At 39.7% G+C, this 26,741-nt stretch overlaps 1 protein-coding gene across 1 annotated transcript in view; it reads left to right on the top strand.

Moving 5' to 3' along the window:
• LOC117824655 (1-phosphatidylinositol 4,5-bisphosphate phosphodiesterase beta-4-like) overlaps positions 1 to 26,741 on the top strand; it is an 89,239-nt gene that overhangs the window by 30,126 nt on the left and 32,372 nt on the right. The window contains exons 4-6 of the mRNA XM_034700203.1: positions 15,824 to 15,921; positions 21,985 to 22,065; positions 22,976 to 23,035. Coding sequence (XP_034556094.1) covers positions 15,838 to 15,921; positions 21,985 to 22,065; positions 22,976 to 23,035 — 225 coding nt within the window. The 5' untranslated portion in view covers positions 15,824 to 15,837. The remainder of the gene's footprint in view (positions 1 to 15,823; positions 15,922 to 21,984; positions 22,066 to 22,975; positions 23,036 to 26,741) is intronic.

The raw sequence follows: 26,741 nt of genomic DNA, 5'->3' as shown, positions 1-26,741 counted from the left end.
ATTTGTCATTTTCTCTCTCAGTTTGACACATGACCACCTTGAGGCTGCACATATTCACTGTCACAACATACTGTTCAGTCTATTATCAGCTTCACTGGACCATTTGTTTAGTTCAAGGTGTATGCCACTATCAAGGAAGTATTTTTAAAACACTAGTGAGAACAACAGTTCTTAGAACTCTTTTAAAATTACTCAAGGGACAAAAACTTTCCAGGCAGCAGATCTGCTAAATATCTGCTTAATATGGTAAAATGAACAAGAGGTGCCATCAGTAGAAGTCTGTGTGCAGTCTACTTGTGCTTTAGTCTTTGAGGAACCTTTAATAAGTTAATGTGGAAGTTGGTCAACTCCAGTCGAATCAACTCAAGGTGGACACTGAGTAAAACAAGTGAAAAAGGTTCTGACATATGGCTATCACGCTTGTCTTAACAAGCTACTCAATGCTCTGACAGAGAGTTAGACTACACTATAAGATACTAAAGGGAGAAAATATGGTTAACATTCAAAATAAAAAAATGTATACAGTTAAAGTTAGCTGTGTTGAAATGTTTCAGCTACCATTTCTGTGTTGTTTGTTTCACACATTTAGGCTGAGAAACAATGTAATAAGGCAGTCAAACGAAAGCGTTTGGTTCCCGGGGGCCAGTGCTTGAAAGTATTAGTATCAGCCCTTGTAGTGACTCTTGGGGCAAAAAGGCCTAAGTTGCCAAAAGAAATAAACTGTAACACAGAGGTCAACAAACACATGGACACACACAGGCGTATACATAGACAAACACGAAGACACATACACAGAGACATACACAAACATTCAAAGACGTGGCCACACAAAGTCACACACTGCTAAAGGGGCCAGAGAACCATCAGTCGACATTCAAATGTTAGTGAGCTGTGTGCAGCCTGCTGTGGATCAGTTCAAACAAGTGAAAAGAGAAGTTCAGAAATAACGGGAGGTTGATCTCACCAGTTTTTTACTCACTCTTTTCTCGGTCTTGCAGCTCTCTTCCTTCAAACAGATCAGAAATCTTCCCTGCATGCCAGTTTTTCTTTTAGCCACACGTAACCCACAAGTTGGCATGCTGTATTATGTTGGAGCTGGGTCGAGGACATGTAAAACCCGATGAAATACGCGGTCTCAGTTCAAAAACAGGTGCACATGCACACAGGATCTTCATCCTTGTTCAGCTAAGTACATGTTTACTCAGCCATCACAGTCCCCTCCAACACCACCCTGCTGCTTAATGACTCAAGGAAATATGAAAACAGATGCAGGCTATGGTGGCATTGATTTCACCGCCATATGTGGTGTTTGCTCAAAGAACAGAGGTCCTCTTGGTGTTGTAAAACACAGTTTTCCTTGTGAGGGCTTTTATTGAATTAAAGATAGCTTTATTTCTGTGCAAACAGTCGATATTTTATAGTATTTCTCTGTGACTCACAGCGTTAGTGTCGTCTGACTGACGTGTGTAGCAAAGTATGGGCGTGCATGAAGCTCTCTGCTAACTGGATTCTATCTGATAGGGCAGGGTTTAATCTAATTCATGATAATGCAATTGAACAAACGTACCACAGCCAGAGCGCTGTAGTCTGTCTACAGTCTGGAATCAATGTCACCTTAGAAGGGCAACCTGTTGAAGTTTCCTTCCAGGATATCGTGCACGTGCGTGTGTTTTTTTAATGTGTGGATCCTGGTTGGTGGTTGTCATGCCAGAGGCCATAACAAAAGCTGTGTTACTAAACCAGGTGGCCTAAGTTGTATTATTTCTTTGTTGCGTGGCCCCTTTAATTGCTTACTGTAACATACCACAATATATAGAGAATTATTCCTTAAAATCTAATCTAAAATAAATCCATCATGAGGCTCCTGTTTGTTTTTATTTCAGCTACAGAAGAGTTTGTTTTGAGTCTTTAAATTGTGTGTAGAATTGTAGAGAATATTGACATGGTTTCCCAATGCTTTGGAAAACAAAGGAGACCTTATAGTATAATGCAGTTTAATACAACAACGGCACAAGCTATGAGATGGGATGTCGCACAGTACTGTATAACACCACTCCTGAAGTAAACCTTACCATGACCCTCTCTTTTCAGTGTGCTGTCTGCAGGAGTTAGCTCCCTCTGGCCTCTGGGTTTCTCCTCATTTCCTCCCTTTCGCTCTCATCCTATTTTCCCCCCTGCTGATCACACTCAGTGCCAGAGCCCTGCAGGTGTGTGTGCACACTCTAGGGGCTTTGTTTTCTCGGCAGGGATTGGAGCAAGCAAAAAAGTAATATGACATGTTGGTATTTCTCAGACTCTAAATCAGCTTTGTCTTTGGTATTTCAGCATCATGCAGCAGGCAGGGGGTAAATGTGTTGAGGAGTAGTGTGGGGAATGGATGTCCCTGGGAGATGGAGCATTGGAAGGGAAGGTGTTCATGTTCTGGGGAAACTTGCACCCACTAGTAACTCTGTGGTAACACTTGCTGAAATATTTACAAATTTTTTGCTGGACAAATGCAACATAAACATACACAATTTTATGTTTTTGCACACATCAGATTAGAGCGATCAGATATAACCGGCTTTTCAGGTATAAATTGGTCAACTTCTTGTGTTTCTGATGGAATGGTGTCTCAGTACAAATATTTCTTACTATCCATCCATTATCTTGACTGCTTATCCCGTTGGGGGTCACGGGTGGCTGGGGCCTATCCCAGCTGGCTTCGGGCAGAAGGCAGGGTACACCCTGGACAGGTCGCCAGCCTATCACAGGGCTAACACAGAGAGACAGACAACCATTCATGCACACACTCACACCTACGGGTAAATTAGGGTGACCAATCAACCTGGTGAGCATGTTTTTGGACTGTGGGAAGAAGGCAGAGTACCCGGAGAGAACCCACGCATGCACGGGGAGAACGTACAAACTCCACACAGAAAGGCACCTGCCCGGTCGGGGATTCGAACCAGGAGCCTTCTAGCTGTGAGGCAACAGCGCTGCCCACTGCACCACCGTGCAGCCCCCGCATTAAAATGAATGAAAACTAATTTTGATTTACAATGTTCTTTTACTGCAGTACACAACGTGCTACAACATTAGCTGTTATTAAATTGTTAAAAAGATATTTTTCATAACGCCTTATTGAGTCATTGTCATCAGGGTGGAACATTTCTTGCTCCTTGTATGAAGCAGACATACATCTGCAGTTTTTAGAGAATAATTAAGTGTAATATAAGCATTGTTATATTAAGGAGCCTCAGTGGGATTTGACCTCTAACCCTTACTGGGTTACCGTTTGGCTCTGTGCAATGAAGCAAACAACCTGTTTGTTGTGACTGACATTGCAGAGAGAGAGATGAAACAATACGTGTCATATGTCAGGAGCTGAATGTGATCACCAGGGGAATATCATCCAGAGAAGAACATCCCATGAAACACCTGTGTAATACTGCAACTTTACTGTTAGTATATTAAAATTCAATTTCAAATTGTAGTTAATCATTTACTGTGACTAACCCATTGAAAAGTACATTAACAAGTGACAGCTAATTGCACACACTAGCAGCAAAACCAACAGCAAGATATGTTTTTTTAACTATATCAACAGCCAGGTGTTTGTCAAGGCTCTGACAGACCTTATGAAGGCTCCTTGTCTTTGGCTTTTTCACATCTCTGATGGGGATAAAGAAAATCGTTCATAGTGTCGTGGATTTGTTCCAGGTAGAGCATCGGTGTAGTTGTATTTCAGATATGGTCTCATTCTCAAGGGCTCCTCTGTTTCTAATAGTGAGAGAGGAAGATCTATGGTTCACTTGAGAGAGAGAGGCACATTAAGTATGGTGCAGATGGTCAATGTAGGGAAGGTTTTACAGTATCTCCTTCAATGTCTTCAGCAGTCAGCCATACAGGGATGCATCAGCAGTGTGAGTGCTTGGCCAGCAAGAGGTATTTGAGACTTGATGTACTCTGGTGGTAACTCATTTCACATAAACAGTAAATGTAAATAACTTCAGTCTTGTCGAGAGAACCATCTGGCAGGGCTTTGATTGAAGCTGAAGTTTCTTTAAAGGAGGTTTGTTTCTGCTTGCTATCCACAGCATTGCTTCTTGAGTTCCCATAAGATGGGCTTGGGGTCGTAATCACAGAACGTGTGTGTGCGTTAGTCTTGTGTTTAAAAAAATAGTGGCATTAAAAGGAATTTGTGTTATTGCATTAATATAGAAATTATAACTTTGACAAACATAAGAACCAACACATGTTTTTGTATTTTGAGTTTTGGTATGCTTCACTAAGAAAACATTTTGTTCTTATCTACCTCATGTGTCTATCATCGCTCTGTAGTTTGATGCCTTTTGTTTGTAAAAACATGGGAGCTGTATGCTATGTGTCCTCACTTTCTCTCTCATGTAGCCAGAAGTCAAGACAAATATCCTCTACAAACAGATTACACTTGATGACAGTCGTATGTACAGTGTTGATTACAGACCCGGATGCAGCCGTGAGACAGTAATGTAATTGTTCTGTATGTTTATGTGCAATAAAACAGACTTGAACATTGGCCAGACACAGGGGTACATGCTACAGTTAATCAAGTCAGACAGTATGGTATGTATTACAGCATGTTTATTTTGTGAAAGTACACTTTCTGGCTCTTGCCTGTTTTCATTCTTGAAAGAATCCTATCTCTGTGAAATGAGTGCAGTAGTGCAGAATAACAGTTCATCATAGGATGTTTCTGTTTTTTCAGAGTCTCTGAATAATGTTTAACTAAACTCCAAACATCCCTAATCCTCATGACACTCCTCTGGGTAGGTAGAATGGGAGTGAGAATAATAGACTCAGGACGTACAGTATATATGTTATTTGTCTGTATTTTGTTTAACTTTGGAACAAATCAAAAACATTAGAATGTCATGAAGTTAGCAGGCTTTCATTCAGATTATTAAAGAACATTGAATCAGAACAACATGACCTGAACACTGGAAATAAGTCATGATGTAACATCACTCTTTTCATTTGCCAGACTAATGTTCTACTCTACTCTACCTTTCAGTGCAAAGCAGTGTTATACGGTAGCAGACTTTATTTAACCTCACTTAAAAAGCCTTCTCCTCCCAGCAGTTATCCATGCAGTGTCAAATTATTATCAATTATCCTCTAAGCTTTTACAAAGAAAGAACACACGTCTTGCTTACTTTGCAAATCTTTTTCAATATACTGTTAAGCTTTGCTTGTAATGCCTTATTAAAGGTGTGGGAAATGTGCATCAGTTGATTTTCTTATCTGGTAGTGTGTGTGTTGATGGCTCCAGTCCTAAATGACTAAATATTGAGAGATTATTAGGTTACCTTGATCATATCAAAATTGTTTGATATTAAGGATTTAAAATCTGGATTTAGACTTTATAAGACCTTTAAGATATGAACCCCAGTAGCCAACGAGAGAGAAGTCTTCAGAATATCTAAGCCTTGTATAGTGTTTCAGAGCATCAAGAGCTGAGGCTAAGACGCTAGCATAAAGCCAGTTGATACTTTTTATTAGAGAAGTCTTCAGAAAATCTCATGTTGACTGCTCCTAACAGGACATTTTTTATTTAGACTCTCTCAAGTCTCCTTCATTTGTTTTTCTTTACACTCTGCAATGCTTGACTGCGACAGATCGTTTCTCTATGTTGCTGTTTTTTGGTTGTTTTTTTTGTGAAATTAGAATAAATCATTTAGCAAGATCACTTAAGAGGCTCCCACTGGCACTCACAATGAATGTTGATACCCTGCAGTGTGGCACTCGTATTTGGATTTCTTTTGTTTGAATAATTAAGATTAAAGAGAAAAAAATCTGTGAAGTTTGTTTTTATGTGTTTAATGGAAACTGGTTTCAAAATCTGCTAGGATTTTTAAGTTTTTTTTTCTTAGCCTGCCATTACATAGCAGGTTGAATAGTTGAATCTCTTCAAAGAACTGAACGATTACATAAGAATTCTTTGAATGAATATCTGTTCAGGAACAAGTTAGTCCATTATATTCTTTTAAGTTGTAAAGTTCCAGAGACATGGAACCTTAGAAAGGTCGAGTGAGCCACAGTCTTTGAACATCGCTTTGCGGGTCTGATTGTCTATATATTTGTTATGCATGCATACGCGCATTAAGTTTTTTTTTTTTCCTTTTTAACATTTTTATGTATTTTTTACATTTTAACAAAAGAAACAAAACAATAACCGTGCTCTTTACAGTAGAAAGACCATCGGAAACAACCGCTGGTCAACCATTCAGACCAAGACAGAAATAAATTGAAAAATAAAAAAATATAGAATAAATAAATATTCCACCATCCAAGCTAGGGTATCTTCAAAAACAGACAAGTGAATAACAAGCAACATTTTTATACGAAGACTTATAATTGACCAATTCTGTGCATTTACTCTGTTACATAACCATTCATACCCTGATCCTAGGGTTATGATTAGGGTTAGGGTTGTGATTAGAGTTCGGGTTTGGGTTGTGATTAGGGTTAGGGTAAGGGTCAGGATTAGAGTTAGGGTGAGAACCAGAACTAAACTTAAGCAAACAGAACCAGAAGCAAACCCAACCAGAACTGAACCAGACCCGAACCAGAACCGAACTAGAACCGAACCAGAACTGTACGAGACCCGAACCAGACCCGAACCAGAACCGCACCAGAACTGAACCAGAACTGAACCGAACCGAACCAGAACCGAACCAGAACTGAACTCAATCAAACAGAACCAGAACCTAACTTGAGCAAACCCAACCAGAACCGAACCAGACCCAAATCAGAACCGAACCAGAACCGTAGAAAAACTGAACCAGAACCGTACCATTACCAAACCAGAACCGAACCGAATCGTACCAGAACCAAACTCAAGCAAACAGAACCAGAACCAAACTCAAGCAAACAGAACCAGAACCAACTCAAGCAAACAGAACCAGAACCAGAACCAAACTCAAGCAAACAGAACCAGAACCAAACTGGAGCAAAATTATTAACGTCCTCAGGTTGAGAAAAATCAGATGCCTCAGCTTGGATGGGCTGATCCAATTTCTCCTCTCAGTGAGTATTTGCCTGGTCTTCAAGAAGACTCTCTCAGAAGGAACAGATGAAGCCAGGATACACAGCCTCCCCTCCATCACCTGAATCCTATATCCTCACATGTGATTGGCCGCATGGCCGGACAAGGCTGACCAATCAAAACAAAGTTCTGCTGTGAGCAGAGCTGGGGCTGAGCACTGTGAGAGCTAAGCAGCGAAAGGAAAAAACTGGGAGCCGTCTCTCTCTCAATGCGAGCCGGCTCTTCTCATTCACTATAAAGCATCGGCTCTCAGAGCCACAGCTTTTGATCATGACACATCTCTTATGTGCTTAATCTGTGTTACAATTATGAGGGGGCCTTGGACAATTTTCTCACCTGTAAGGGGTCCCTGGCTCCAAAAAGTTTGAGAACCCCTGCTCTAGCTAGTAGGAGTCCAAATCCTGATAGTGAAAACAAACAGAACAAAAAGAGCGACACAGCTGCACAGAAACTCCACGTTGTAGACATCGCTGATCATAATAGACATCGCCATGCAGGAAGACAGTTTACATTTTTTTAAATCTCTGAGAGATCTTCAAGTACAGAGTGCGTCTTTACACCGGGGCGATTTTTTCAGAGTTTACGTTAACTCAAGAAATAAACATGACATTTGCTTTGTTTTATATCGACCACTTAGCAGGATGAATATCAGGATTAAGCAGGTATATTTTGAGTTTGAGTTGAGTTGAGAAACATTTGCGGCCATTTTTGTCATTCAGTTCTATGTAGGTCATTAATGAACTGATCCTCTGATCATTATTATTATTTAATTATTTCAGTAAGGCAGCTTCCTGATTCCTTTGCAGGCTCTTTTGGGTTTTTTTTTAAGCTCATTCTATATTTTTTGAGAAAAGAGAAAGCTGAGATGTTGCCCATCATTGTTACTTGGTTACACTAATAAAGTGAAGTGCTGTACAGCTGTGGTTACATTATTCTATTATCAATTTGCCATAATTTTTAAGTATGTAAGAGATGATTTCATTGATAGCCATAGACTACATGTCTTTCAATGTAGACTTCCACTGAGAGGAACATATTAGACTATTTAGAAACTAAATTAGGAACTAAATTTAGACTGTCATACCAGCTTGATCATCAATGAAAATGTCCTGGAAATGTCCTGGAAAATGATCTCTGGAAAAGAGTGGGAACCCTGATGTTTATTTCTGCTGTAAAGATCGGCTTTTTTTTAATTGGTGTGTATGTGGTTTCCAGTACTTCCGGGGCCAGCCTCAAGCGGATCCTTGATGAACTGCAGTTTTTAGCACGTCTGCATAGGACGCAAAGTGTGAGGAATCTTACTCTAAGCTGGTCACTTCTGATCTGATTCCCCCAGATGGATAATAATGCTAAATGTAAACTGAGCTTTTATGACTAAAGCATTTTTCAATCTGATAGTATTTGAAGGCGATACCATTTACCTGGTTTCACCTTCTCGTTAATGTCATTGACACAGCAAGTGGTAGGCTCATCATTTGGTAAACAAAACACTTTTGTTTAGAACAAAAAAACAAGGCAGTGTGAGATATGCATGTTTCTGGGGAAAAACACTTATTTGTGTATTTTAATTTGTAATGTCTCAGAGCCAAGTCTGTATAAAGAGGATTTTTTTGGGGGGGAGATGCTTAAATGTTTGACCTTCAAGATGTCAAATTTGTAATAACATCAGTGTTCATTGGCCCTCATGAGCTAGTGTTTGACTTGCAAAATGACTTATTTCTTTTTACAGACTTTGCATAAAAATGCAGATAGACCTTGGACTATATTTTAAAATGGGAAGTGTTCTGGTCTTCATTTGTAGAGTAGTTTGCACGTAGTATCATCCACTGTTTTATCAGGCTTTGACTGTATGTAGGACACGGTACATGTGGATAGCAAAGGAGGTGGAACACAATTTAGCTTTAATGAATGATAATAATTTAAACAAATAAATTAAACAGATTCCTGCATGTAAGTGTGGCTAACAATCAACATAGTCAGACCATAAACAAAGCACAGACAAGGAAGTTGAAAAGCAAATCCCAAGAGTGCAAAATGATCTATACTCCCATTGGTCTTGAGTCATGGGGGCAGAAATACAATTGTATCTTCTTGTTTATCTCTAGATGCACCCTCTTGTCACTCTGTTAAAAGCAGAGAAAATTACACCTTACAACTCTGATTGATTGGGGTTACACTGTTTTAGCCCTGAAACATATCAAAGATAATATATGTAGCGCATGGACAAGGGGAAGCAAATAACTCTTGGTCTAGCTTTCACTGCAAAATTATTTTTATCAGTCAGGCCATATATGGTCAAACAATGCACACCTGAGCAATCACTGTCAGGTTACATGATAAAAACGATGTAACATTAATCTAATGCTTTTACTCCAACCAGCTGCACAGAGAAAAAAGTGTTTACCTTCTTCTGAGGCTACATAAGGAAAACATTAGAAGAAAAATGATGTTGAACAGGAATCAGAATTCTTTTAATAGTTCAAGTAAGGCTTGGCGAATCTGTTTGATTGACCTCTGCTTTTCCAACTGGTTTAAATCAGAGTTCACTTTTCCTTCTAGACCACTGAATGTATGATTTATATGCAGCACTGCACATACATACTGCACTGCAGTGCTCTGGCTACCATCCCAGTCAAGGAAACATCCATGGTATGAGAACACGATCGTGATAAGGACTTGATTTATTATTATGTGGTTTAATAGTGAGTTTTATTATGCTGACATTGTTGATTCAATCAATAAACCTTTATTTATATAGGAGAGATCGTTGAGGGGAAACTCTCATTTACAATAGAGCAATAGAGTCAGTTATGAAGCATATAAAAGACAGGCAGCAAGGTGATATAAAAAACAGAGAACAGATAAATACCATTAAAATCTACAAACACAACATGAGTTTATCCCAAAGTGTTTTAAGGTCAAGTAAAAAATACAGGGAAAAGCCTTAAAAGCTGCTAACAAGGGGATATATGTTCAGTACTCCACTGCCAATGAATCATGGTTCAGGTTTCCCAGAATCTGGATAAGTACTCGGGATTCACTGAACCTCTTGTAGCTCTAGGTTTCTTTGAAATATGGCAGAGATGTGTCTCTTTTATAATCCTTTGATGATCCTTATTTCCCAATATCTGAATGTCTTTTAAGCAGAATAATCCAAAACAGCTCGACAGGTTAGGTAAGGTTAAATGGGAAATGAATGCATGATGATGGTGAGACAAAAACATCAGGTGATGATTTTCTCTGCAACACCAAATGAGGCATGAAGGTGACGCTGACATAAAAGGCCTGTTTTCTGTCTCTGTTTCAAGCTTCTCTCGGTCTGACAGAGCTACAAAACGTGCAACTTGCAATGTTTGAATCCTTTTGATGCATAACCCACAACAGGTATTAAGTAATGGAGGCTTTGGTTAATGTGCCAGGCTCATCAGATGTTCTTCACTGTGTGTGTGTTGTTCACTCCCGTCCATTTCAGTGTGTCCCCAGTCAACCCTTCCACCACTGGCTGACTGATGTAGCAGTAGCCTAATTTTAGTTTATGAGGTGTGGGACCGCTGGGTGTTACCCTAGCTGCCATTTTAGATGAGGAAGCTAGGAACAGAGCGCCTCACGAGGCTCTTATCTATCGTAATTATCTCATTGTCAGGGGTTGGACAGGGGGCTCGGACCTCGCTCGCTTCCTTCAGCTTCCCTCGGCTCCTCACGTGCGCGCTCACACATCCAGGAGCTCAGAGGCCCGGTGTGAGCTCTGCCATGGCCTTACAGAACCTCAGTGTGCCGCGCCGCAATTGGACCGATTTCATCCCGCTGAGGAAAATGTTATCTAATGCATACTGTTGAGAGTGGCAAGATCTAGGCTACCATTAGACAGGACAGCACAACCCAATTAGTTCAAATTGGGTATGTGATTGTCCTATCTGAATCATTGAGAATCGGATTTAGGAATCTGGATAATTTATCTCACAATTGGTTCAGTGTTATTATCAAATAATGCACGCAGGGTGCAGCCTATTTACACTCGCCTCCTCTCTGTGGGTTGTGTTATTGGCACTATGCCTGGCTTCAGTTCTTAATCTCCACAGGAAGTGTGCATCTGTGTTTTCATTCCCCTGACAGGATGTGTGTGTGTCTGTGTTGCGGTCCCCTGGTAGGACGACACAGATGGTGGAGGGCTGAGTTTGACGAGGTTGGATCCTTTCTTGTATACTTTACCGGGTGCATTTCAGTTTATTGACCTGGCCTTTCTTTGTGGCTCTTTGGCCCGTTGTACATCTTGTGTAGTTGTATGTTCTGTCATTGTATGGTATGTCCCCTGTTCTGTCCTGTGATATTGATTTTAAATCCCAAATAATTCACTTCCAGTAATTGAAATCAAATGCAACATATGTGATCCTACCCATCCTAGTTCTGCAAGAAATCACTTCAAAGTTGATGAAGGAAACCTAACTGATAGCTGCATGTCTTCACATACCACAGCCACGGCTGGTCTCACAGATAACAGAGAAACACAAGGAACAACTTCAACAGTTCTAGACAATCTTCCTGCTTCTCTGTAAGTCATGGGTGTGGCTAATTTGACTTTCTCTGTGAGACTTCGAAGTCTAAATTCCCGATTACAGCAGTTACGTGAGCATGCAGAAATACTGTAGTTCTTGGACTTAATTTGAAAAAGACATTATTCCCCCTCTTCTTTTCACTGGGCATGAAAAGTCGGTTTGTTTGGTTTGCTTACAAAGGGAGAGCTGACTGTTAACAGGCAGGAGGTTTTGTGACGCAAAACGCAAGAAAGAGCTCAATTGAGACCCATATTCCAAAGGCTTTTCTTTATATCTCCTACTTCTTCAGCCAAAATTCAGTGTCAATGAAAGTGTAATCAAATATATTCACGAGAATATGCTCATAACATGCTCTGCTCTTCTGCTGCACATGTCTGTTCTGCTTAATATGCCAGAGATGAGACCTCATAGTTTGATCTTTATTCAGTGACCTGTAGTATGTCTGGCTACTTTTGCAATATTTACAGTTGTGTTTATAAAAGCCCCTCAGCCCATGTGAAATACATTTAAAAATCAAGACTCTAATCAAAGTAGAAACATTTTCATATTCATAACAACATTAGAAAATGACTGTGTAATTAGAATTATTATTCAGTGTTTACAAAATGTTTGAATCACAACAACACATCAAAGCATGACCATCCCATCCGAAGACAAACCCAACCCTAGATTTGAAGAGTTATGACCCGGCTCATCAACAGTCATTATATCCTGATGAATCTGCACACTAGGGTGAGATTAGCTCTCATTAGCTCCTGAGTGATTGTGCAGCCTCGTTGAATCACTCTGTGCTTTCATAATGACATCCTACAGACATCTGAAAGGCCTTCCTTCATCTGCATTTGTCATGCCGGGTGTGTTCTTTAGCCCACCCTGCCTGCTTGTTGTTCTCAGTAGTGTCTGCTGATGTTGTCTCTGATCTGTGATCCCCACATCAAAAGCAGACGTCCCCCTACTGTGCCCCCTCCCCTATACCACCACAACCACCTCTCCACTGCTGCTGTCACAAACAGCTGTCTACCTCATCCATCTCCTCCTGCCCACTACTGTTCTGTTTTACCTCTCCACTTCACATGTCACCCTCTCATCTCCCTGTCCCACCTTTCTCTCTCACCCCCTCCTTCCTCTCACTGCCTTTATATCTTCATCTGAATTCACTGCATTTACTTTCTCCTGCCACTGTCTAATCTTCCTCTTGCTTGCCCCTCTGCCTTTTATCTCCCTCTCTCTCTCTCTCCAGTCTCTGTAACACTCTTTTTGTCACTTGCTGCTTCTGTATCGACCTTTCTTTGTATCTCTCTTTTTCTTCCTGTCTATCAACTTTGAGTTCCCTCTTTGTTTATTCCTGAGAGGAGGATGGATGTCTCTGCATGTGATGAGGGACTTAGATCTCAGCACCTATAGGATCCTTTCACACACAGGCGATGTGACACCCACTAATGCAGCTTAAACTGGATTATTTTTCACCAATAAAACTTGTGGTAAAATTATTAAAAGAATCTCACCTTCATCACACCTTTTGGGGTATTTTTTAAAGTCTAAATTGCAGCTTTGCCAAGTAAAAGGTGTGGACTGTTTTCATTATGTGTTTTTTCAGCAAATGTCTGCTCTGTTCTGTCCATGAGTATACTTCTAACCCTATACACTGCAACACCTCCTCATCAAACTCAAACCACATCTCACAGTATTCCTATAATGACTTGATACAGGCTGAGCTCCCAGACTATACATAGTCTGTCACGTTCCCAGTTTTGCCTGACACATTTGCGCCTGACGTCAGGAGAGTCTATATTCGGAGGGGTGTCATCAACAATATCACAGTTTCCTGAAAAGACCCTCTTCCCTCCTGAAGCTGGATATCTTGTGTGATTTTGCACGTGCAGGTGTGTCACATGAACCAAGCCTGACTCACTTTTTTATGTGTGAGGAGTACAGTGCACATTCAGACTCTTATTGGATAAGTGTGAGAGTGTAGTAGATCTGATAGAAATTTCCACTTCGCTACAATCAGACAGTGGTGGAAAGTAACAAAGTAAATTTACTTGAGTACAGTACTTAAGTAAAATTTTTGTGTATCTGTGCTTTACTTGAGTATTATTTTTGGGGGTTACTTATAACTTTTACTCCCCTACATTCAGAAGACAATTATTGTACTTTTTACTCCACTACATTTCTATCAATGCTCTAGTTACTCACTACTTTTGCTTTGAAGTCAGCTCATGAATTTCTTTCTCTTTTCTGAAATCTGATCCCTAAGACAGTAAAATGTGTTTGTGTAGTTCTGTTTGTCTCAGTGGTTTAGTCGTACCTGTATATCGTGCGTCTCCACGGTTGAACACAGAGCAGATTTCACTGAGATCAGGCAGTTCATTTAGAGTTGGTAATGATGGCTATAATTCTCCACCTGAGCACACATGACCATATCTTCAGCCCGTGACAGAGGTTTTTGAAATGAAGAATGATACGTATCGTTTGAAATGTTCTCCGTTTCCCACTCTGCCCAAACATACAAACATTCACTGTCCAACCTGGGAAAACGTGTTGAGCTACATCACATTTGTTTCAGTCTAGATGAACATTTCAAACTAAGTTGTCTGTGCTTTGAGTAACTTAGTTCCTGTTTTTATTCCATGGTGTAGTTTTTAGAGATTTCCAGTAATGGTTTCTAGATAAACATAATGTAACAGAATGTACTTCTATGTATTCTTGAATGAACTCATGTATTGCACAAATCCAACGTTTGACATTTTTTAAGAAGTACTTTGAATACTGCAGTGTTTTTAAAAGCAAGTACTTCAGGACTTTAACTCAAGTAATAATGTGACAGACTTTGACTAAAGTAATGGAGCTGTGTACTTTGTCCACCACTGCAATCAGATATCCTCAAGCTGTTTTATTAAGTCCCATGTCTTTTTTGTGAGTTGAAACATTGCGCCAAGTCTCTGTTGGGCTTAAGAAGCTACGTGTTTAGAGGCTGTTGAAGATCATCAGGCTGAGATGCTAAATTTATGTTAAGAGTTCTGCTGTTGGGCTGCCAATAAAAACATTATTATACGATTGCAATAAAGAGCCCTGAAAAATTATTACATAAGCACAGAGATTGATTTGTTTCTACTTCAGAAAAAAACCCTCTAATGTTTTATGCATTAGTCTAAGGCCGGCCCTTTAACTTGTCTAGACTTTGTTTAAAACACTCTCTGTGCTGAGACAATGCCTGCACAGCTTACTGTTTTATGACTGGATATATTTCATGGGAATATGTGGAGATAAAAGTATGCACATCAATCGTTAACAGTCAGAGTTTGCAACTTTCCTCATCAGGTATCCCAGACCTATTAGAAATCCTCTTAAAGAGAGAAGTGGGTTAGACTCCATATATTTTACTTTCGGCATTTAGAAAAGCTACAGAACAAAATGTGAAGTCAGTTATCTGTAAACAGAAGCAGATGTAATGTCCCAGCACTGTGATGGAGTATTTCTTTGGTGAAGGGATAACCAAACTCTCTTGTCTCTTGTCTTGTCGATTAAACACTAAAGTGATTGATCTCGGTTAAGCTCACATTTATCTTTTGTTGCTATTTATCAGTGTTCAGTGTTCTCAATATTAACTTGCTCAGTTCTCTCTATTTGGATTTATTTATTTATTTATTATTTTTAGGATTTTTGTATGCCTTTATTGAGAAGATAGAGCAGGCCACTTGGAGAGAAAGAGGGCAATGACTTGTGGTAGATAAGGGTCTCAGGATGGAATCAAACTCTGGCCGATCGCTTCGGGGTCTCCACCTTTGTACATGGGGCTCACAATTGAACCGCTACACTGAACTGGCTGGAACACCTCTGAATACATTATTTTTAACAGTATTTTAGAACTGTGAAATGTCTAGGTTATTTACATTGATAACGAAGTTTCAACAGCTCTCTTCCTAATCCAAGCTCTACTCATCTTGTTACTCAAAATAACTCCAAAACCCTGCATATCACATGTGATTATTTGTAACTGGTTTGTTGTTTAGCAATTCCATTTCTCAGGAGACTTTATTCAGGATGTGTTCCTCGGGGGGCCTTGTACAAAAGCTATGTTCAGTAAATGAAGCACCTTTTTATGAACAGCTTTATGAGCTTTTACACTCAGTTGTAACAGATGTTTTATTGACTCTCTCTTTGTTTTTCTGTCTTTTTCTCTCCTCCGGTTGTGATCCAGGTTTGTGAGCAGTCATGACGAAGTCCTATGAGTTCAACTGGCAGAAGCACCTGCCTGAGTTCATGCAGGAAGGCGCCTCCTTCGACAGGTTTGATGAGGTAAAATGAAGTATTTCTGAGACCTTCAGAAGCCTTCTCAATTTCAGTTTTTTGTTTTTTTCAAATTTTCTGGAATTCATAAAAATACAATTATAGAACTCCTGTGAATGTCACAAGAATACATCTTATCATTGTGCACAAGATTCATAAAAAATAACATCATATCCTGACATTTCTGTATATTTAGAATCCATGATGAGCATTCAAAACTAAGCTTGCTCTGTGAGGTGAATGACCTTGTTTACAGTGACATAGGTATTTACTCTGTCCAATTATCATCCCTAAGCTCAATGACTGTCACCAGGAGAGTCATTAGCATGCACACACACACACATACACACACAAGAGTGAAGGCGTTACTCTCACTTAATTCATCCATTTCTGTGAAGGATGTTGGTGTAGGGTAGCTTTATTGATTAGCCTCGTTTAGAGGCGTAGGCATGGCGACTTCATGTCTGCAGCGCTGAAAATATCACAAAAAGATAATATCTGTGTGTGATCTCAGAAAAGATCATTTTATTTTTATATTGACCGTGAATGATTTTATTACTTGGTTCTAGTACATCTGTTTACAGGTGTTTTATAAATAAAATCAGCGAGATCAAGAGCTTACAGCTCCACTGTCATTTGAATGTTTAGAACCAGTACAACAGAGTTAAGGTTTACACAGCATATAACTGATCAAAAGTGATCTAAAAACATGACGACAATACATCAACATAGAAAGTTCAAGATGAATCAGCCTAATTGCAAACATTGATCATGCTCTGTGTTATTATATGTATGCATATGACCTCATGTACATCCTCCTCTCATTTTGCCCACATTTCCTCCGACGAACTTAATCAGGACACTTAGCTAGGACATTTGCAGAGCAAAGGCAAAGTGTGTCACACACATGCCCACACACACACACACACACACACACACACACACACACACACACACACACACACACACACACACACCTCCCCACACACACACACACACGCACACGCACACGCACAAACCCACATGCACATGGTTACAGGCACCCTTGCACACATCCGGAAATCCCCTCAGTCCTCTTCATTTCTGCGGGTATCAGTGGGCGGGAGGAAGATCCCTCTTAGGCAGGGAAGAAAAAAGCTGGAAAGAGTGTAGGGAAAAGCATCATCAAATCCACAGCCATGTCAAATAGAGCCGTGAAACTGGGCCGGCATGCCTCTGAAGAGAGTCCTCAGTGTGTTGCTGCTGTGAATATGAGCCAGGCCGAGGCAGGCCAGGGTTAGGACTGGCCTGAATCTTAATAAGGTCGATCTGTGTCAGTCACCTTTAAGACTCAAATTAGATGTCACCTGGGAAATCGCCCAACCCCCTTCACACAGCAGTTAATCATTATTCAATCATTTTATCAGTCACAATACTAATTACTGCTATTGATTTATAATAGTTACATTTGTATCAATTTCAACTCGGGCTATGCAGTTCACTTAAACTGTTGAAGCTAACTGGGGTAAAATCCTTCATTTATCAACAAAGGGGGTTTTAATGGTAACCTTTGACCTTTGACTATTTCATCATGGAGAAGCAATGTCATTTACAATAGCTCTCTTTCATTCTCTGTATCTTTGTGTGTATGTGTGTATGAGAGAGTGTGAGTAGAGCTCTGTAGCTCTGTTGCCTGGCAAATACAGCGCCTGCAGGGGACATCTGCTTCGATTGAAATGACTTATGCCGGGTCCACCCACAGTCACACACGCTCTTTATCAGTCCCTCTCTTACACATACACACTATAATGCTAAACAGCATGGATCTCTTACATAAAGGATTCTGCACTGAGTGATGCCCCATAGAGTGACAGATGGTAGAGATAGGTAATGCAAAGGTGTGTGACTGTGCATGTGTGTTTTTGTAATGCTGCATGATTTTCAGAGCATTATACAGGACCTCTATCTCTACGTGAGTCTCTACATACAGTGTACTATATATTTTCCTTTAGAGTTAAAACTGTTACATATATAGTATTTTTAAGGACAATTTTGAGGACCAAACAGCTGGTGTCCTGATATTCTTACTGCTGTATAATAGAAACAGTTGTGGCATCACCAGCCTTCCTTGTCCTTGTCTCTCTAATTTCAAATTTTAATTGTAGTGACATTTATGTTTCTTTCAGCATAGTGACAAAGCTTTAAAAGCTCTATATATTATCAATAATTGATCCATTTCTGTCCCAAAGTGAGATTTTTCGGGCGAGTGTCCCTTTTGGTGACGAATCTAGATATACAGGGAGGTCAGGGGTCAATGAGACACTCAGTAATAAGTCAGGATAACAGCCAATTGGCCAGCTTGGTGTGTGTATCTGTGGCCGTGTGTGTGTTTCATTCATTATCTCACTGATTAGAAATCAATCACTTAAGATCTGGCTGACGGTTTGTTTCCATGGGGACTAAACGGCCTATTGACAGACTGTAGATGAGGGCAGAGAATAACAGGTCAGACTTGAGACACAAAAAAACAAGCAGACTTAATGTTTGAGGCTTGTTTGCTTTTTTCATTCTAATACTTTTGTGTAAAATACTACAACTGGTTTTCTGCTTGTATCAGTTTGCAGCATTTAACACTGGTTTGGTAGTACATAATCTCTGTTTACAGCTCTCACATAGAAATGCAGCGTCCATCAGTACATCAATAATTGATCCAATTTCCATTCATAAAATCAAGCATTTTAAAAGTTGTTTTTTTCCCCTCTTGACGAAAAAAACCTGCGTTTGTACTTAAAATCTGCAGATTTTATTTTGGTGAATTTGTGAGTGGATTGGTTTCTCAGTTTTGTACCTCTGAAAGAAAAGAGTGAGGTAAAGCCAGAGTGTAGCTTCTGTTTGAGCATACTCTCTGAGACTCACAGAAAGAGATGAGTGTTCACTACTCCAGGGATGTAATAAACAAAAAATCGATGGCTTTCATGTTACAAATGTTAATGTTGCATGGAAAAGGAAATCTAGGCTGGAAGTCACTTAATGCTAACTGGAGGCTATAAAAAAAATTACAGAGAGGTTGGCATCTGTTCCATACATTTTATCCAGTGATATAAGATATTTGCATATGGGTCCATGAAATAGAAAAGTCTTTTGAATAAAGCTGTAGTATTTGCTGTTATTGTATATGCACATTGTTAGTATTTACATCCTTTATACATATTTATTAAAATAGACAGCGCGTTTACCATCGCTGCCCCAACTCTGCAACTCTCTCCCCCAAAACATCTACAACTCTGACTTACTTCCCTCATATAAAAATCAACTCAAAACTAGGATTGCAAAACTCTGGGAATTTTAAAAATCGGAAACTTTCCATGGGAATTAACAGGAATTTATGGAAATAAACGGAAATATACCAGGAATTTAGTGAATTGAAGGTTGGGTCTTAATAGGGAACTTAAATATAGTTGGGGAAAATATATTTTTAGCATAATCCTGACTAAAACAACCAGATTGCATGCAAGTACAGTTGAATATCTCAGCTATTCCTCAATCACATGCACAATGCACATAGCACATTGCTTACTGCAGGGCTATTGAGACCACGCCCCCTACATGCACTGTGCATTCCTCCATCATATGCACAGATGATTTTTATTTTGGATGGATGTCTGCTTATAACGAAACAAATATTTATGCTTGGATATGATACCTTTCCATAAAATTTCCTTCAATTCACATTTAATTCCCATAAATTCCCATAATTCCCATGGAAAGTGTCCAATTTGAATATTTCCAAAATTCCCCAGCTTAACTTCCCTTGGAAATTTACCGGAAGCTGTCTCAGGTCTGTTGTGTCACATCCCGAACTGGAAATGATCATACACGCTTTTGTTTCATCCCGACTGGACTATTGTAATTCACTTTTCACCTGCCTCAGTAAATCGTCCCTCCATCGTCTTCAATTAGTCCAGAACGCTGCTGCAAGGCTGTTGACCAAGTCCAGCCGGACAACCCACATCACTCCGATTCTAGCTTCACTACATTGGCTTCCAGTTAAATTTAGGATTCATTTTAAAGTTCTCGTTTTCGTGTATAGAGCTCTGCATGGTCAGGCTCCTGAATACATCGTTGACCTGCTCCACCCCTACCTTACCAGTAGGCCACTCAGGTCTTCTGACCAGGGCTTGCTGGTTGTCCCTCGAGCGCGCTTAAGAACAAAAGGTGACCGTGCTTTTGAAGTTGTGGCACCGACATTGTGGAACGCTCTTCCTGTAAATGTCCGTTCTGCTATATCTGTTGTCGCCTTTAAAAAACTTGTGAAGACACATTTATTTAAACAGGCCTTCGACTCACTGTGTTCAGACTAATGTTCTATTTATGCTATTGTCTGTTTCTTTTAATGTGTTGGATATTTTCCTGTGAAGCACTTTGTGATTTTATTCTGTGAAAGGTGCTATACTAAATAAATTTACTTACTTACTTACTTACTGTCCGGAAATTTACAGGACATTTTCCACCCCTTTGCAACCCTTCTCAAAAGCCTACAACACATGACCCCTCCCAAACTCTGTTTTAGTATTTTATTTTATTTTTCGCACTTCATGTGAAGCAACTGAAAATTAGAAAAGCTCTTTACACTTAGAAAAGCGCTGTATTAGTCCTATCAATTATTATTATTATTATTACTTAAATCAATGAAAAGTAACAAACATAAAAAGAATTGAAAACATGAAACTTAAAAAGAAACACCATTTAGGCACCAGCAGCAAAATTATGATACAAGGTTAATGGGAACATGACTGAAATAAGAAACAAAGGACAGAAGAGAGTGAGGATGAGCAGGACTACCCTAACTAAGAGTCTGTATTCATCTAAATCCACCCAAAGATGGTTGGCCCTTTTCCTCCCTTGCGTGTGGAAAGACCGAGTTTAATAAATCTTTCAGCGTTACAAGAAGAAGCGGTCTGATAGTGTAACACTAGCCTGCTGTATGTTTTTAACAGTCAGGACTCATTTTAGAACATCTTGTCCAACTTCACAACGTGCAACTGAAGCCTCTGTCAGATTTTATTCAGATGAAAGAGAGTGAAGCTTTTAACAGCACTCACACCAGTCTCACTGTGTCCTTAATGGAAATAAGATTGTCCAATTGTTTTTTATGAAGGTTTTAGATTACATGATGGAACCAGAGAACGAGCCAGCTCAGCCCTATTTACAGAGGCAACATCCTTAATTAATAATAACTGATGTGTGTGCGTGAGAGCATCACACTGTTCCCTATTGTTAATATTAGTGTGACCCAGTGTAACCTAGCATCCGTTTTCTATTCTGTTTTGTCCCTCTCAAGTTTTATCCTTGTTAGATGTGTGATTTTCAAGCATAACACATTAACACTTAAGCATAGTCATTCATCAGAGCAACAATATAAATGTGAGGGTTAAAATAGGCCTCCACTACTGGTAGATACAGTTGTGCTCATAAGTATACATACCCTGGCAGAATTTATGGTTTCTTGGGTAGTTTCTGTTGTCATTATGATATAAAAAGAGTAAACACAGTTGTTTGATAAAAATTTGCTTCACCCAACCACTAACCATGAGTGAAACTAAAGTTTTTCTCTTATCTTTTATATTCTCTGAAAAATGGCCAAAAAATCACAAATTCTGCCAGGGTATGTGAAGTTATGAGCACAACTTTTACATGCTAGGATACAACAGATGGGACATCAAAGCTTACAGTAGTATCATTGTACCTTGGCTTGCAGACACAAACATAGAGCTCAAACAAGGTTGTCTGAGGTCTCAAATGCACAGTTCAGTGTTCCAGCCAGATGATGTTTGTATTTAACAAACATTAAAACTACATTCATCCCACTTTCTGTTTGTCTTAGGAATAGGTTTCATCTCTTCTGAACTGTATGTGTGTTAGCACATACTGTATGTACTTTGTGCATGTCCTTAGGAATGCAGGTTCATCTTAAGAAACGACTGCATCAGAGTGTCTGGTTGTGTAAACCCAGTGTTTCTTTAAGAAGCTGTCTGTTTAATGTCTCTCCATTTCAAATAAAACCCTGTGAATGATGTTTTTCCTCCTCTGCAGGACCCGTACATCTTTGAGCCCAACAGTAAGATGATGGTGGACGAGTATGGCTTTTTCATCACTTGGAAGAGTGAGGGAAAGGTACAGCCTCCAGCTCTACATTGTGTTGTTTTTTGTCGTCTTTGTCTTTTTCAAGACAAAGTATTTGTATTGTTATTTCGTCAAGAGTAACAAATATTTGTCTTACATTTTCCTCAAGCCTTCCTCTGTCCCTGAAACCCCATTAAAGACACTATCCTCTTTATAAAAATGTAATATTTATATGTAATAAATTAAATGCCTCTACAAATAAGCCTGAGGTAGTTATGGGTGTTTTCTTTACAACTCAAATAGTCTAGTGCTTAGAGCAAACACTACAACAAGACTTCTTCGCCATAACTGATGAGTAGTGTGCAGGATTGAAAAACAGGAACAGAAAAAAATTAACCCTCAGGATGAACCTTTTTAAAGTCTTAATAGAACTACTCTGTTATTTTCATGATTAATACTAACTACAAATCCTTATCAATGATCATTTTGAAGCTTATTTGTTCTTCAGTGTGTGGCTAGTTCTTTAGAGCATGTGTCAGTGCAGTATTCAAGGTAATCAGCCACAACCAAAGTCTGCTTCTTAGAAGCTAAACCTGTAAGACAGATAGCAAATAGCTTGTCATCCATACTTTGTACTTGCTCATCTTATGTGATGTTGCAGGGAAGTCGAGGCTGTAGCAATGGGAGTCAAACTCCCAAACTGAACCAGGAATTAAAACAACTAATCTGACAACAGTATACACAGGAAGAAATGTAACTTTTTTATACGTGATCATGAGAAAGATTTTGCTTATTTAAAAATATATCACTGATATGATTGCAGACATAAGAAACAAAATGCACTGTGACTCCTTTGTCCTGTATCTCAATCTTTTCCTACATTTCCCTCCTCAATTGTCATCATTTCTTTCCCTTTGTCCCTTTTTTAATTAACTGTCTTTTCTGTGCATCATTCCTGCAGGAAGGCCAAGTTCTCGAATGTTCCCTCATCAACAGCATTCGAGTTGGAGCTGTCCCAAAGGTGAGACTTTGGGAAACATAATTTCCTCGCTTTTGTTTTTACAATATTCACACTCTCCGCCCACCCATCCCATCATTCAGTGTCTCACTCCCACAGAGACACTCCTGGTAAAATCTATCAGGGTTTTTTTTGTCAAGCTGCTATGTATCCAGAAGTGCACAAACACAAAGCTGTATTGTTTCTCTATATATTAAATATTGATTTGTGTTGTACAGCCCCAACAGTGACACATGATATCGTAGTATTGGCTCCATGCGGACCAGATGAATTATAAAAGCTGTTTGGGAATACCCACGTGGATGCCTGCCACCAATTAGGATGCAAACCAGTCAAGCCAGTAAAAGCCAGCAGCCCGACAGAAGACACTTGTGTACACTGAGCACATAACCATTTCCAGGTTGTGTGTGTAATGTTGACAGCAGGAGGTGGTCTGTTTGCTCGGTGCGGACGTGTGTATGTACATGTGTAAGGGCACGTACACAGATACTGCAGCCTGATAGCAGCTCCTCCTGTTTGTTCAAAGGCTCTGTGCGGTCCTGTAAGTAGCAGACTAAGAGGAACTGATAGCAGGGCTTCTCCTCAGAGGCTAACATGGTTACACAAGCCCCCAGAGCTGTTTCAGATAATCCAATGAGCAAGGAGAGATGAATTGTATTGGATGATTGCCGGCAGAGGCTTTGAGATGGGAGAGCCTGTTGCCTGTTGCTGTTAATTCAATCATATAAAAGAACTTTACTATCTTCCATGGTGACGATGGTGGCGGGCTGACTACTGTGTTTTGTTTTTTTGTTTGACTAATTGATCAGGAGGTTTGGAGGTTACAGGAGGTTATGGAAGATTTTTTTCTGGAGATACCTTGGAAAGTTTAGAAAAGAAGCAGGGGCCATGACTCGTGCAGTTTCACCAATAAATGTGACATTACTAATTATAGGGTAATTTTCATTTTCCTACAGTGAGTCACATTATTATTTTTTTTACCTCAGGAATAATAGCCAAAGCCATTAACGTTCCAATTTTGCAAGCAACAGGTGCTTATTTTTTCTAATAAGATTATTGAAGTTCTCTCAAGTGAGTACGGCCCACAGCAGAACGTTCAATGACTCATGTGTAAGTGTTCATTACAACGTTCTTCCTAAACTGGGCTGATCCATCACAGGACACTGCAGGAGCTGGATTTGTCAACAGAGCTGTCAATCATGACATCACATCCCCTCTTTTTAAAATCAAATAAATAATTCAAACTAAACTTCTCAGAAAACAATAGCTCTCAGACATAAATCAGCATGACACGAACTATGACAGAAAAACATGTTTGAGAAAAATGTATTTGACATGTATTTTAATTTTACAGTTTGAGCGTTGTTCCATCTGTTAGAATGATGGAGGAGGGACAGAGGTGGAGTTCAGGCGGTCCTTTAGCAGGTCAGCCATGCCCTATGGAAAACTCATTACCTTAATATGTTCAAAACAAATGAGATATAAAAAAAAGTTCAGCCCCCATACAGCTGATAGAGAAATTAGCTACTCAGATAAAAATCTCTTTTGGACCATGCTGTAAACATGTTTATTTATTTAGATGTAAAGATTGGCTTTTTAGATTGGGTGTGTATGTGACTTCCAGGGCTTTGGCAGCCAACTTTAAGTTAACGCAGGGTTCCCACGCGTCCTGGAAAACCTGGAAAACCTGGAAAACCTGGAAAACAGTTGACCAGTTTTCCAGTACTGGAAAACACCTGGAAAATGGGAGAAAAAGTAAAATGTCCTGGAAAATCACATATAGTCCTGGATAATTATTCCAACATGGCTGCGTGCGACCTGACCCTATTAACAAAACACATCCCCATTCATTGAAAGTTGAGTGCACGCTGTGCTGGAAAAGACAGTGACACTGCGCAACTTTTTTCACATCTTTTCTCCTTCACTTCATAATCATGCATTCACAGAAAACGGGGGTATATTGTTTATGTTTTATGGTACATTAACCTTGTAGAGTGCTCTTTTGATTCAAAGAGTCTTATATTTAAGTTATAGAGTGACCAGTGGAGTCAGCAGAGAGCTTGGGGGTCTGTGCCTCACAACTTTCTCTGCAGGCTGAGAGCTCAATTACCGTACTCTAGCTCAGTTGTTCTCAAAGTGGGGTCCTGGGACCCCTGGCGGTCCGCGAACCATAGCGTGGGGGTCCGTGAAATAATTTGAATACATTTCTAATAAATTTTAAAATTGTGCTGTGTCATTACAAAACAGCATACACCATTGTTATGATACCATTTGGTGGCTCGAAGGGATATGTGAGTCTTGCTACTGTTAATTTTCTGAAAGCGTTTAAGATCAATTACTTGAAAAGTATAAATGCTGTCATGTTGAGTCCACAAGGAATGAAATGACCCTCTGTTTTAAAGTATACAAGTGGTATTTACTTGATTCAAATTGAAGTGTTTTCTGTTTATTACTATGGTACAGGTCTGAAGTATTTACATTGATACGTTTTACAATACAAATAGTTCCAAGGGCAACTAAGAGTGCAAATGGTAGTAAGCATGTGCTTTAGTGATGGGAAGTTCGTCTCTTTTCAGAGAGCCGGCTCTTTTAACTCGGCTCCCAAAGAAGAGCCGGCTCTTTCGACTCCCAAACGGCTCTTAATTTAGGATCTTCTGTAGCCGTATATTTTACCTTAACTTTGCAAAAACTAATGGTTTGTGTTGAAAACCCTTTTACATACAGTGTTTTTATGAGAAGACTTATAATTGACCAATTTTGTGCATTTATTCTGTTACAAAACCATTCTTACCCTGATCCTAGGGTTATGATTAGGGTTAGGGTTAAGGTTAGGGTTAGGATTAGGGTTAGGGTTAGGGTTGTGATTAGGGTTAGGATTAAGATTAGGGTTAGGGTTAGGATTAGGGTTAGGATTAGGGTTAAGGTTAGGTTTAGGGTTAGGATTAGGATTAGGGTTGTGATAAGGGTTAGGATTAGGATTAGGGTTGTGATTAGGGTTAGGATTAGGGTTAGGGTTAGGATTAGGGTTAGGGTTAGGATTAGGGTTAGGGTTAGGATTAGGGTTAGGGTTGTGATTAGGGTTAGGGTTAGGATTAGGGTTAGGATTAGGGTTAAGATTAGGGTTGTGATTAGGGTTAGGGTTAGGATTAGGGTTAGGATTAGGGTTAAGATTAGGGTTAGGGTTAGGATTAGGGTTAGGATTAGGGTTAGGGTTGTGATTAGGGTTAGGGTTAGGGTTAGGATTAGGGTTAGGGTTAGGATTAGGGTTAGGGTTAGGGTTAGGATTAGGGTTAGGGTTAGGGTTAGGATTAGGTTTAGGGTAAGGGTTAGGATTAGGGTTGTGATTAAGGTTAGGATTAGGGTTAGGGTTAAGATTAGGGTTAGGGTTAGGATTAGGGTTAGGGATAAGGGTTAGGGTTAGGGTTAGGATTAGGGTTAGGGTTAGGATTAGGGTTAGGGTTAGGGTTAGGATTAGGGTTAGGGTTAGGGTTAGGATTAGCGATAGGATTAGGGTTAGGGTTAGGGTTAGGATTAGGGTTAAGGGTTAGGATTAGGGTTAGGGTTAGGGTTAGGGTTAGGATTAGGGTTAGGATTAGGGTTAGGATTAGGGTTAGGGTTAGGATTAGGGTTAGGGTTAGGGTTAGGATTAGGGTTAGGGTTAGGGTTAGGGTTAGGATTAGGGTTAGGATTAGGGTTAGGGTTAGGGTTA

Source organism: Notolabrus celidotus, chromosome 13 (assembly GCF_009762535.1).
Source record: "Notolabrus celidotus isolate fNotCel1 chromosome 13, fNotCel1.pri, whole genome shotgun sequence".
In the NCBI taxonomy this organism is placed as follows: Eukaryota; Metazoa; Chordata; class Actinopteri; order Labriformes; family Labridae; genus Notolabrus; species Notolabrus celidotus.
This window is presented reverse-complemented; position numbering and strand designations above follow the sequence as displayed.